Raw genomic sequence first — 11,959 nt, 5'->3', positions numbered from 1 at the left:
GAGGCGCCGGGCGGAAACAGGCGCTCGCCGCTAAGGGTCCGTCGCCATTCCTGCCCTACCAGGTGGGAGAACAGCGCCCCCTTTGGCGAGGAGGAGAAGAAGGAGCAGCAGCAGAAGAAGGAGCACCAGAAGAAGTAGCAGCACAAGAAGGAGCAGCAGAAGGAGAAGGAGAAGCAGAAGCAGCAACACCAGAAGAAGAAGAAACAGCACCAGAAGAAGAAGAAGCAGCAGCACCAGAAGAAGGAGCAGCAGAAGAAGGAGAAGCAGAAGTATAGACTACTGCAATGCGCTCTATGAATAGACTAGACTACTGCAATGCGCTCTACGTGGGGTTGCCCTTGAAGACTGTTCTGAAACTTCAACTAGTCCAGCGAGCGGCAGCCAGATTGCTCACCGGAGCGACATACAGGGAGCATACCACCCCCCTGCTGTGCCAGCTCTACTGGCTGCCGATTCAGTTCCGAGCACAATTCAAGGTGCTGGTTTTGACCTACAAAACCCTGTACAGTTCCGGTCCAGTGTATCTGTCCGAACGTATCTCCCTCTACGTCCCACCTCGGAGTCTGAGATCATCTGGGGAGGCCCTGCTGTCGACCCCACCACTGTCACAAGCGAGGCTGGTGGGGACGAGGAGCAGGGATTTCTCAGTGGTGGCCCCTCACCTGTGGAACTCACTCCCCGGGGGAAATCAGGGCATCATCATCCCTCCTCGCCTTTAGGAGAAGGGTGAAGACTTGGTTATGGGACCAGGCCTTTGGGCACTCCAGCAATTAAATTAGACAACCAGGCGAGTAAGACCAGCAGGATTGATGAAGTGGAACGTAAAACTAGATCTATGAGTAGCGAACGCTGACCATGTAAGAGGAGAAACTGGGTTTGTATTTGGTTTTATTGATTTTATTGATTTTATGGTTATAATGTATATTTGGTGTTAACTGTGTGTTGATGTAATTTTGTGTTTGATTGTTTTTATGATGCAGGCCTCAAATTGTGCCTTGCTTTTGTAAGCCGCCCTGAGTCCCCTTCGGGGTGAGAAGGGCGGGGTAAAAGAACCCCAAATAAATAAATAAATAAGCAGCAGCACCAGAAGAAGAAGCAGAAGAAGTAGCAGCACCAGAAGAAGGAGCAGATGCAGAAGCACAAGAAGAAACAGAAGCAGCAGCAACAACAACAACAGAAGAAGATGAAGCAGCAGAGGCAGAAGTGTACAGCAATCCCCCCCCCCCCCACTGTGTGTATATGTGATGTCACAGCGAAAGAAAGAAAAGAGACGTGCATGAGAGGGAGGGAAAAAAGAAGGAAAAGACAGGAAAGGAGAAAGGAGGAAGATAGCAATGGCCTGAAGGACCCAATCTGCACCATCAAATGGAAACATTAAAACAGGCAACCACAAACTCTGGCCCTCCAGCTGTTTGGGCCTCCAACTCCCAGAAGCCCTAACAGATTTGTTCAATTGTCAGGAATTCTGGGATTGAAGGCCCAAACAACTGGAGGGCCACAATTGTAGGAGGCCAGCATTAAAAAGGAGGGATATGAAATAAAGCAGCCATTTACTCTGCACTTCCCATCCTCCCCTCTCTTCCCATATTCTTGACAGCCTGAGAGAGGATATTGGGAAATACGTATCTTTATCCTATCAGGGTGGAGTCCACAAAAATCTCTTGAAACTCTGTTCCCCAAAAACAGAAGTTTGCTCACTTCTCTTAAGGGTTTTCAATGGGATCCCACTGTATGGATGGCCTTTCATTACTCATCCAACTAGCCTTGTTTCTTGTTTGCTGTTACAGCAAAGGACTGAGGAGGAACTGCCGGAAGAATTCACTATTCTCAAAGTCATTGGAATAATAGAATCGTAGAGTTGGAAGAGAACTCATGGGCCACCCAACCCTCTGCCAAGAAGCAGGAAAATTGCATTCAAAGCAACCCCGACAGATGGCCATCCAGCCTCTGTTTAAAAGCCTCCAAAGAAGGAGCCTCCACCACACTCCGGGGCAGAGAGTTCCACTGCAGAACAGCTCTCACAGTCAGGAAGTTCTTCCTCATGTTCAGGTGGAATCTCCTTTCTTGTAGCTTGAAGCCATTGTTCTGCATCCTAGTCTCCAGGGAAGCAGAAAACAAGCTTGCTCCTTCCTCCTTATAACTTCCTCTCACATTTTTATACATGGTCTTCATATCTCCTCTCAGCCGTCTCTGCTTCAGACTAAACATGCCTAGCTCTTTAAGCTGCTCCTCATAGGGCTTGTTCTCCAGACCCTTGAACATTTTAGTAACCCTCCTCTGGACACATTCCAGCTTGTCAACATCTCCCTTCGATTGCGGTGCTCAGAATAGGACACAGTGTGATTCTAGGTGTGGTCTGACCAAGGCAGAATAGAGGGGTAGCATGACTTCCCTGGATTTAGACAATATACTATTGATGCAGGCTAAAATCCCATTGGCTTTTTTTTTTTTGCCACCGCATCACGTTGTTGGCAAGCGTATTGAACACACTACTTCTGCCTTGTATTACTGTTTTATGTATTTATTAGTATAGAATACTATACCATGGAACCTTTTGCAATGAAAGTCTACTTTCACATTACATCCAAATATAGACTTCTTAAAGGCTAGATTCGTTTATATGTTACATTAATAGGTACTCTATGAAGAATTGACTAACAACAACTAATAATATATCAGTTGTGCAAAGTATGGACTAAACAAGGTTGACTTTACTGGTGTTGATGAAAAATGCAAGATTTGGGACAGAATTAAAGAATGAAGTAGCTTATGCATGTAGTACCTGCCTCTAGGCAGCTCAAGTCTCTCTGAGTTCTGAACAGTAGGCAGGCTCAACAATATCAGACCAACCCATTGAAAAACTGCATTAAAACAAACTGAGAGATATGAGGTGAAAAGCAGATGTAAGAACAAAAGTACATTATTGAAAATGGTAATGATGCTGTTGGAAGCCCCCGGTGGCGCAGTGGGTTAAAGCACTGAGCTGCTGAGCTTGTTGATCGAAAGGTCGCAGGTTCGATTCCGGGGAGCGGCATGAGCTTCCGCTGTCAGCCCTAGCTTCTGCCAACCTAGCAGTTCGAAAACATGCCAATGTGAGTAGATCAATAGGTAATGCTCCGGCGGGAAGGTAACGGCGCTCCATGCAGTCATGCCGGCCACATGACCTTGGAGGTGTCTACGGACAATGCTGGTTCTTTGGCTTAGAAATGGAGATGAGCACCACACCCCAGAGTCAGACATGACTGGACTTAATGTCAGGGGACTACCTTTACCTTTACCTAATGATGATGTTTGTGTGGATTTTACTGGCAATCGAAATTAATGTTTCCATATGTAGCATTCAATACATTGGACAAGAGTATGGTACATCATTTTAAAAAGCAAGGCTTGCACATTCACCTTTCCTTACAAGTGTCATGAAATATGTAGACCTTAATGTTAGCAATGTCAGCCTTCATATCTGTTTAGTTTTACTATATTTATGGTCTGGAACCATTCAGATGGAAATGCTTGTGTGAAGATTTACGACAAGACCAACAAAGCAGAGATTATATTCCTATTTATTTTGCACCCTCCTTTATTTGTATCACCAGAACAGGTTTAAAGGAAGCAAAACAATTAACATGTAAATACATAATTTTAAATTATTAAGCTATACAATAACAGACAGAATGATTAAAATTTCTTCTAAAATGCATGAAAATGTACAAAATATTTGTCCCAGCTTCAATCAATCAAGTGGGCACCTGCTTTTGGAGGAAATGAGAAAGATGTCGTCCTAAATATCTTTTCCAGTGTTTGAGTAAAAAAATCGTCCCCAGGTTTTGGTCAATAAAAGGTTTTCTGCTACAGGTAAGTGCTGGGCCAGTTAGATTTTATATGGGCAAACCCTGTAGTAACTGGTAAATTATAGTAAAATTACAATCAAAACAAGCTGAGCAGCCAGTGTCTGATCTTCAGAGTACTTCATTTCAGTTGGTTCCCTACTGGAAAGCCACTCAGAAATACAGATGAAAGCTAAGTAGACTTCCTTCTCATTTCCAACCTATATCTTTTCTTTTTCTGTCTTTGCAACTTTTATACCACAATGCGCCCAGATTGGCCTCCATGTTGTGAGTCCAGTATCCCTGCAAAGATCTGGTTGCCAGCAAGCTTAACTAGGATGATTTAGTGTCCTGTTTTTCCTTTGGTACTCTTCCCATAGAGAAGAATTCTGGGTTTGGCTTCATGTCTGTGAAGTGAGCGACGCGATTTGCCATGGCAAAGAAGGCTGTAATGGTGGCGATATCCCAGGCATCATCTCGGTCAAATCCCTGAGCCTCTAACTTCTGAAAATGCTCTTCGGTGATATTCTCTGCTCGACAGACAGCTAGCGCAAATTCAATCATGGCCTGCTCTCGAGCATCGAGGTCAGCCATCTTCCAATTCACGATGACCTGCACACAAAACGAGCAAAGCTACAGCATATTACACACTCTGACCTAGGCAATACAACACTTGAATATTATTATTATTATTATTATTATTATTATTATTAACTGGCCTCTGGAATTCCCTTCCTTGCTGCCTTTCTGGCGGCAGTCTACAACCTTTATTTTCAGGCAGGTTTTAAAGCAGGCATGCTGTGAAGTGTTTTCTCTATGTGAATATGTTTTCAATTGATGTTAATGGTTTTAACTGTTTATTTTAATACTTTCTATATTTGAATTCTATTTCAATGTTTGTATGTTTTCTTAAGTTTTAAACTATTGTATTTCTAGGTTGTTGTGAGTTTTCCGGATTGTTTGGCCATGTTCCAGAAACAGGGCTGTAGCTCGGGGGGGGGGGGGGGGTGTTAAAAATTCAACCCTGCCCTGAAATGTGTCAGGTTAAAAAAGAAACCTGGTTTACTCATAACTTGATTAACCAGTTACAATTGAGTAAACCAGGTTTGGGGGTGGTGGTGTTAGAACCCTTAAAGCCCTGTCCAGAAGCATTCTCTCCTGACATTTTACCCACATCTATGGCAGGCATCCTCAGAGGTTGATGCTTGCCATACATGCAGGCGAAACGTCAGGAGAGAATGCTTTTGGAACATGGCCATACAACCCGGAAAATTCACAGCAACCCAGTGATTTTGGCCATGAAAGCCTTTGACAACATATTGTATTGCTTTTACTGTTAGCTACTTTGAGTCTTTTTTGTTAGAGAGATAAGGCAGGGTACTACAATGAGACCAAACAGAAAAAGCTGACTCGTTCTAAAAGATTTAAGGGTGCATGTGGAGTGTGTGAATGATTTTCAAGGCTGATCAGTGCTTCAAGGGGCAATCCATATGCCTTGTTTATACTGCCACATCACACTGCTTTTTCTTGCTGGTGCACCACTCCACTTCAGCCTTGCACTGACAGCTGTCTGTTGCGCAATCAGTTCTTTGCTGCATTAAGCAGTACAGATGTCAAAAACACAACCCCCTCCAAAAAAAGTAAAGAAAGAAAAGAGGGAAAGAGCAAAGTAAGAAAGATTTGTGACCTGACCTGATCAGCTAGAGTTGGTTTCTTGGAATATATCCGATGCAAAGCACCATGCGCGGTGACGCAGTAAGGACACTTGTTGACAATGCTTGTAGCCACAATAATGAGCTCCTTATCTGCAGTGCTTAGGTTGCCTATGGGACAAAAGACACGCAAAAGGCAAGTCATATTCCTAGAGTAATCTCACAGTTTGTTTAACGATAATAGGCTTATGCTCTCGTGAGATCTTTAACATCTCTATGAAGGTAGAGGGATAGTCCAACAGACCAGTTTTTAGTCAGCTCCAAAAGCTGTCATAGTTATACTAGCCGTTCCCTGCCATGCGTTGCTGTGGTCCAGTCTGTGTCTATGTGTTTTGTATGTGTATATATGCGTATATGTGTGTGCATATATTTGTGAATATGTGTGTATCTGTGTGTTTGTGTATATATGTGGTTTTGCACATGCATTGTAATGTATTTTTTGGTTTTTGGCTTTTTAAGTCTCTTCTGTGTTTTTCAGTGTTTTTATGAGTGATGGTCACTCATTGGCCTGATAGGTGTATTGTGTCCAAATTTGGTGTCAATTCGTCCGGTGGTTTTTGAGTTATGTTAATCCCACAAATGAAGATTACATTTTTATTTATATAGATTTCTCATCTGGCCCCATAGTTCAATAATATTATTTGCATGCATGTAGAAGATCAATGTGCTCAAGTGATGGATGAAAAATGACTTTGAAATATCTAATGCACATGTCTCAGACTCAAGGCCTATGTGGGCTGAATCCAGGCTACCATGTCATTTTATGTGGCCCTCCAGATACTGGACTGCAACTCCGGTATTCCTCATCATTAGATATCATGACTAGAGCAGATGGGAATTGTGATACAGTGATATCTGGAAAGCTACCTTTTTTCAGCTTAGTCAGGATAGTGAGGTTAGGATTAAGATACGAGGCTTGGGTAAAGGGTGCCTGACTTTAAAATGTCCTTTAAGCTTTGCCCAACATCTGAGCCACAAGTCCTGTTGGGCTGCAATTCTCATTGTCCCCAGTCCACATGGCAGATAATTAAAAGTGATGGGAACTGCCATTCAATAGCAAATTGGGTAAGAACTAATGAACACTGACAGCTATGTAAAAATATATAGTTACCCTTCTATATCTACAGATTCTCCATCCATGGATTCAATGACCCTTTGAAGGCAACCATAAGGCTAATGTGGCTCTTGGTTATAATGAGTCTGATACCCCTGATTTGATGCATCAGGGGACAAGTCTTTTCTCATCTTCGGTTCTCACACTGGAAAGTGCCTTGCTGATTTGATACATGCAGAAAATGCTATAGAGTCCTCTTCTTTTCACCATGGTCATCCAGTCAGTTGTCTGCAGTAAACCATTGACATGCAGCATGTCATGTGACAAGAAGGAAAAAATGGAGCATTCTAGAAGATGAATTATTTTTGTACCAAGAGGACCAATGCAATATGTGGCAAGAATGTAAAATCAATGGAAATAGATGGTTGCTCCTTTTTACTCCTACTGATAGGCTCAAGAAAGGATACCAGTTTGTTAGTGCCATATAATTCCATCAACCACCAGTGGTTTATTACAGTGATATTAGGAAATATATTTTCACAGTCTCCACATCTGGTTCCTTTTCTTACCTGATTCCTTGTTCATGATGGCATTGTAGTAAGCAAAGAAGGCTCTGAATTCAGCTGGTCGATGAGACATCACTTTAAACACATTAGGTAAAAAACCACTCTGTGAATTAATAAAAAACACAATAAGACACTTGAAATTCACAACTAAAAGCTCTTATGGATGGGCCAATACTTCTGGTAAGAGTTGGGATATTATGTTTCAGGATTTTATTCATTTATTATTTATTTACAGCAGTGGTTCTCAACTGCCGGGGTCCCCAGATGTTTTTGGCCTTCAGCTCCCAGAAATCCTAACTGCTGATAAACTGGTTGGGATTTCTGGGAGTTGTAGGCCGAAAACATCTGGAGACTCCAGATTGAGAACCACTGATTTACAGTATTTCTATCCCACCCTTCTCCCCTGTAGGGGACTCAGAGTGGCCTTACAAAAGGCAACAATTCAATGCCATATCATTAACAAATATAAAACAAACATAGATTTAAAACATAGATACAAAAATTAAAGCACATTATTAAAATCACACAAGCTGAGATCATGGGCAAAAAGCCATTCCAGATTTTATTGCACATTTTCCATCTTCACGTATTTCATAGCACTACTGGCCAAAGGCTTGGTCCCAGTTTTTACTTGCTTTCTAAAGGACAGAAGGGAGTTGACTTGATTTTGCTGGGGGAGGAGAGTTCCATAGCCAAGGGGCCACCACTGAGAAGGCCCTGTCCCTTATCCCCATCAATCGCACCTGGGAAGGAGGTGAAACCGAGAGCAAGACCTCCCTGCTTCTACACCTTGTGAAAGATTTTACACCTTGTGAAAGAAAGAAAACCCTATGAAATTCATGAGGTTGTAATATACTGACAGATTCCTTGAAGGATCATATTCACACAGTGGCCATAGAGCTAAATTGCTTTAACGCTTAGCACTAGAGGAAGAAAAAAGAGAAGAAAGTATAATGCTCTGAATGCAATGGAATTTGCATAGTAACTAGAAATAATGTGAGAGAAAGAAGGTTCAAAGAAAAGCTTCACGGTACAGATCAAACAGTCATAGAACATGCCATCAACGGGACTGCCCAGAAGGAGGAATGCAAAAAGAGATGAATACAAATGTGACTTTTACCCTTGCCACGACTGGATACGGACTCCCCTCAACCCGAGTTTTAAAAGTCCTAGCTAGTCCCCAAAATTCAAAAGAAAATAAGAGTGGGGCAGAATTTTGTTCTTAGCTTTCGTTTATTTAATTTCTCCCAATAAATACAAAGACAACTCTGACCAAGCCACCAATCCTTTGGACATTCTAGAGGAACCCTACATTGAATTACCATACAATGCTAATACTATTTACCAAAGCCTTGCTAGGCGGCTTTGGAAACACAGGATCAGAATTCCTTAAATGAGACAAATGTAAGTTCTAGGATCAAATGAAAATTATCATGCAGCCATTTTACTCTGTCATCCACCAAGGAAAGGTACGCAATTGTCTCCAGCAAAACACCAAATCACACATGGCTTCTTAAACTTTTTTATTTGTGACTCCTTCGACTTGTGAAATTTTTACATGCTCCTGGGCATATACTGTAGGGTATACAAATTGAACGTTAACTGGTAATAAGTCAGCATTCACAAGGCTTGCTAAACAGGCAGGGCGACTTTCCTTTTTTCTGGAGTGCAGCGGAAGCCTTTTCTGCAGAGTCCACTGTAAACACTACATGTTGCATGGCAGGGGGTTGGACTAGATTGCCCATGTGGTCTCTTCCAACACTAAGTTTCTATGATTCTAGCAGATTTGTGTAAAAGGGTGTCATTCAGAAACCTTTGAAGTCTTGCTAATATTTTTGTGACCCCAACATTGAAGGGGTCAGGACCCGCAGTTTAAGAAGCAGTGCTGTTAGACTCTCCCAAAGGTTCCTGCAAAGATGGAGGTATATAAACAAGGGCTGCTCCCAGGTATTTGAAAACAGAAAATCCAGAAGTTACTCAGATCTGGTCTATTTGTGATGTGCCACATGACTTCAAAACAAAAACATTCACTTTTGTTCGCAGTGTTTTCTTTTGGCTTCAAACATGTGCTATGTAAACCACTTTGAAGTGAAAAGAACAAACTCTGGACTCAGTCCTAGCCAGATGCTGAGAAACGATAAGTTTGTTGTTTTTGTCAACCCACGAAGAGAGACATTCCTACCTTTACTTCTACTTCCTCCATGAGCTCTGCAATATCATATGGCAAATCCTTCTTATTGGGTATTGGATAGCGCCCAACAGACTTGTCTGTGTTTCCTCTCTCGGTGCTGTACGCATGGTTCAAGACCACTCTTTGAGGCCTTCCCCATAAAGTCCCTGATGGATTCTGAGAATGAAGCTAGGAGACAAAATGAAAGAAAAAAGTCCCATTTGTCAAGGTATAGTCTCAGGTTGATTTCAAACTACAATCCCAAGGATTCCATAATGCTAACTAGTGTGCAATTGCATTAGTTCTACAATGTAGACCAGAGCTTTCCAAACATTTCATGTTGGTGACACACCTTTTTAGTCAGTTTTACCAGCAAACCAGAGGTTAAACCAACCCCTTATAAGAGATTTGTCCAATGGGGCTTGAGTTTGACACATGTGCTGTACTAACGTGTCACAACAGTTTGGAAAGCTCTAATGCAGATGTATGCATAAGTAAGGATGGGGTTAGGTGTTTTCTGGAAGGTAATCCGGTTCTATCAGGAAGGAATGTGAGCCCATAGACTAGCAGCAGTTGCCAGGGGCAAGAAGGCCAGCAATGATCCGCCTGAGCAGTCCCCTCCATTACATGCAATCCTTGACTTACAAACATCCCACCTACAAATGACTCTTGGTTAAGACCAGGGCTGAGACATCAGGAAGTGAATTTCAGAAGGGAAAGAGTTGTCATGGGGAAAAGGAGTCTCCACTGAACCTTTATCACCAATCCTTGTTTCCATAACAAGCCACATTTTCCAAAATGCAATTATCACAGGGATAGAAAGTGTGGTAAATCTTCTAAACAAGGGCACAAACAGCAAAACAAACACCACAGGGGTGTAAACCCTTCCGTATGCAATCTAAATACATAATATGTTGTTGTTGTTATTTGAAACACAACAAGATGAGTCCACAGCAGACAAGATCACTCTGCTGGCTGTTGTATTGGATCACACGTCGGACACTTTCCAAGTGTCTAGGACTGTGTGATGTGTCGGCGAATAATGCATGCAGATCCCAGTAACGTGGCCTTCCTCAGCTGGCAGCTGGTAATTTTGTCAGCGCCGATTGTGTTTAAGTGCAGGCCAAGGTCTTCAGGCACTGCACCCAGTGTGCCAATCACCACTGGGACCACCTTGACTGCCTTGTGCCAGAGTCTTTGCAGTTTGATCTTTAAATCCTCATATCGTGTCAGCTTTTCCAGTTGCTTCTTGTCAATTCTGCTATCACCTGGGATGGCAACATCAACAATCCATACTTTTTTTTTTCCAGCTCACACCGTCATCTCCATTTCTAAGCTGCAGAGCCAGCATTGTCCATAGACACCTCCTAGGACGTGTGGTCAGCATGACTGCATGGAGTGCTGTTACCTTCCCACTGAAACGGTACCTATTGATCTACTCACATTTGCATGTTTTCAAACTGCTAGGTTGGCAGAAACTGTGTCTAACAGCGGGAGCTCACACCACTATCTCCATTTCTATGCCGAAGAGCCAGCGTTGTCCATAAACATCTCCAAGGTTATGTGGCCACTGGCATGACTGCATGGAGTGCCGTTACCTTCCCACTACTCACATTTGCATGTTTTGAAACTGCTAGGTTGGCAGAAGCTGGGGCTAACAGTGGGAGCTCACCTCATCCCGAGGATTCGAACCACCCAGCAAGTTCAGCAGCTCAGCAGTTTAACCCGCTGCACCACCAGCTCAATCTGCATTACATGGGCCATGTAATGTGTATCAAAGTGTATCCTATGATAGTCTAGATCCAGCCAGTCCTGTAGCATGAATGCACTTTTGACACCACTTTCACTGCCCTAGGGCCACTGGAGTTGTAGTTTTGCAAGGTCTTTGGTGCACCCAGCTACACTCAAGTGCCACTGAGCCATGGCAGTGACAGATGGGGTGCCCCCTCCCTGCCTGCTTCCCAAGGAGAGGGCAATGGGGTCTACTCACAGGCAGGGGACGGGGGTGGCGGAGCTGGAGGAGCCCGGCGAGGAGAAGGCGCTTCATGGGGCTGCTTTCTGGAGGCAAGGAGCGAACGAGGAAGGAAAAAGAGCAGGGGCTGGGGCGGAGGAGGTGGAGTGCGCATGCGCGGAACACGCCCCTCCTCGCCAGCCCCGCTGTAGAACCACTCACAGTGTGACTCCCCTTGGCTCCGTCCAGGCCATGACCCCAGCATTCCAGGGCAATCAAAGCGGTGCCACACCGCGTTCGTTCTACAGTGTAGGCGCATCCTATGGTTGGAATGGCAGCTGCTCTCCAAAGCTTCAGGGTGGATACTTCTGTGATATAATTACCAATATGACCACTCATATTAGCAGTTCATTATAATCCTGCCCACACACAAGTATTGCACATTCAGCCTAGTTCTTTCCAGTGTTTCCAAAATAATCCCTGCAAGTCAGGGATGTGTTATTGCCCCAACCTTATTTTCCATCCTCATCGCTATGATACTTCATCTTGTTGACGTGGAAATCATCTATTGGACACATGGCAAGCTGTTTAACCTCAGCAGACTGAAAGCCAAAGCCAAGGTTACAACAACATCTGGTATAGAACTCCAGTATGCTGATGATAACGTCGTCTGTGCACATTC

General features: G+C 43.5%; 1 protein-coding gene across 1 annotated transcript; it reads right to left on the bottom strand.

The window, feature by feature from the left end:
- Positions 1-3,542: 3,542 nt before the first annotated feature.
- On the bottom strand, positions 3,543-11,439 carry LOC132768125 (uncharacterized). The gene is made up of 5 exons (XM_060763756.2): positions 11,317-11,439; positions 9,339-9,515; positions 7,160-7,259; positions 5,517-5,647; positions 3,543-4,436 (listed from the first exon to the last, which is right to left on the bottom strand). Exons 1-5 carry the CDS (start codon positions 11,371-11,373, stop codon positions 4,158-4,160), a joined length of 744 nt encoding a protein of 247 aa, XP_060619739.2. The 5' UTR covers positions 11,374-11,439; the 3' UTR covers positions 3,543-4,157.
- Between the last annotated feature and the right edge of the window lie 520 nt (positions 11,440-11,959).

Source organism: Anolis sagrei, chromosome 2, assembly GCF_037176765.1.
Source record: "Anolis sagrei isolate rAnoSag1 chromosome 2, rAnoSag1.mat, whole genome shotgun sequence".
In the NCBI taxonomy this organism is placed as follows: Eukaryota; Metazoa; Chordata; class Lepidosauria; order Squamata; family Dactyloidae; genus Anolis; species Anolis sagrei.
The sequence above is the reverse complement of the archived record's forward strand: the minus strand, read 5'-3'. Positions and strand labels throughout refer to the sequence as shown.

Excerpts from the sequence above, each read along its gene's own strand:
- LOC132768125 (XM_060763756.2), bottom strand. The coding sequence starts at position 11,373 with ATGAAGCGCCTTCTCCTCGCCGGGCTCCTCCAGCTCCGCCACCCCCGT. Across the intron at positions 7,260-9,338 it reads TGGAGGAAGTAGAAGTAAAG|AGTGGTTTTTTACCTAATGT; the intron begins GTAGGAATGTCT and ends ATTAATTCACAG. Across the intron at positions 5,648-7,159 it reads CATCATGAACAAGGAATCAG|GCAACCTAAGCACTGCAGAT; the intron begins GTAAGAAAAGGA and ends TTTGTCCCATAG.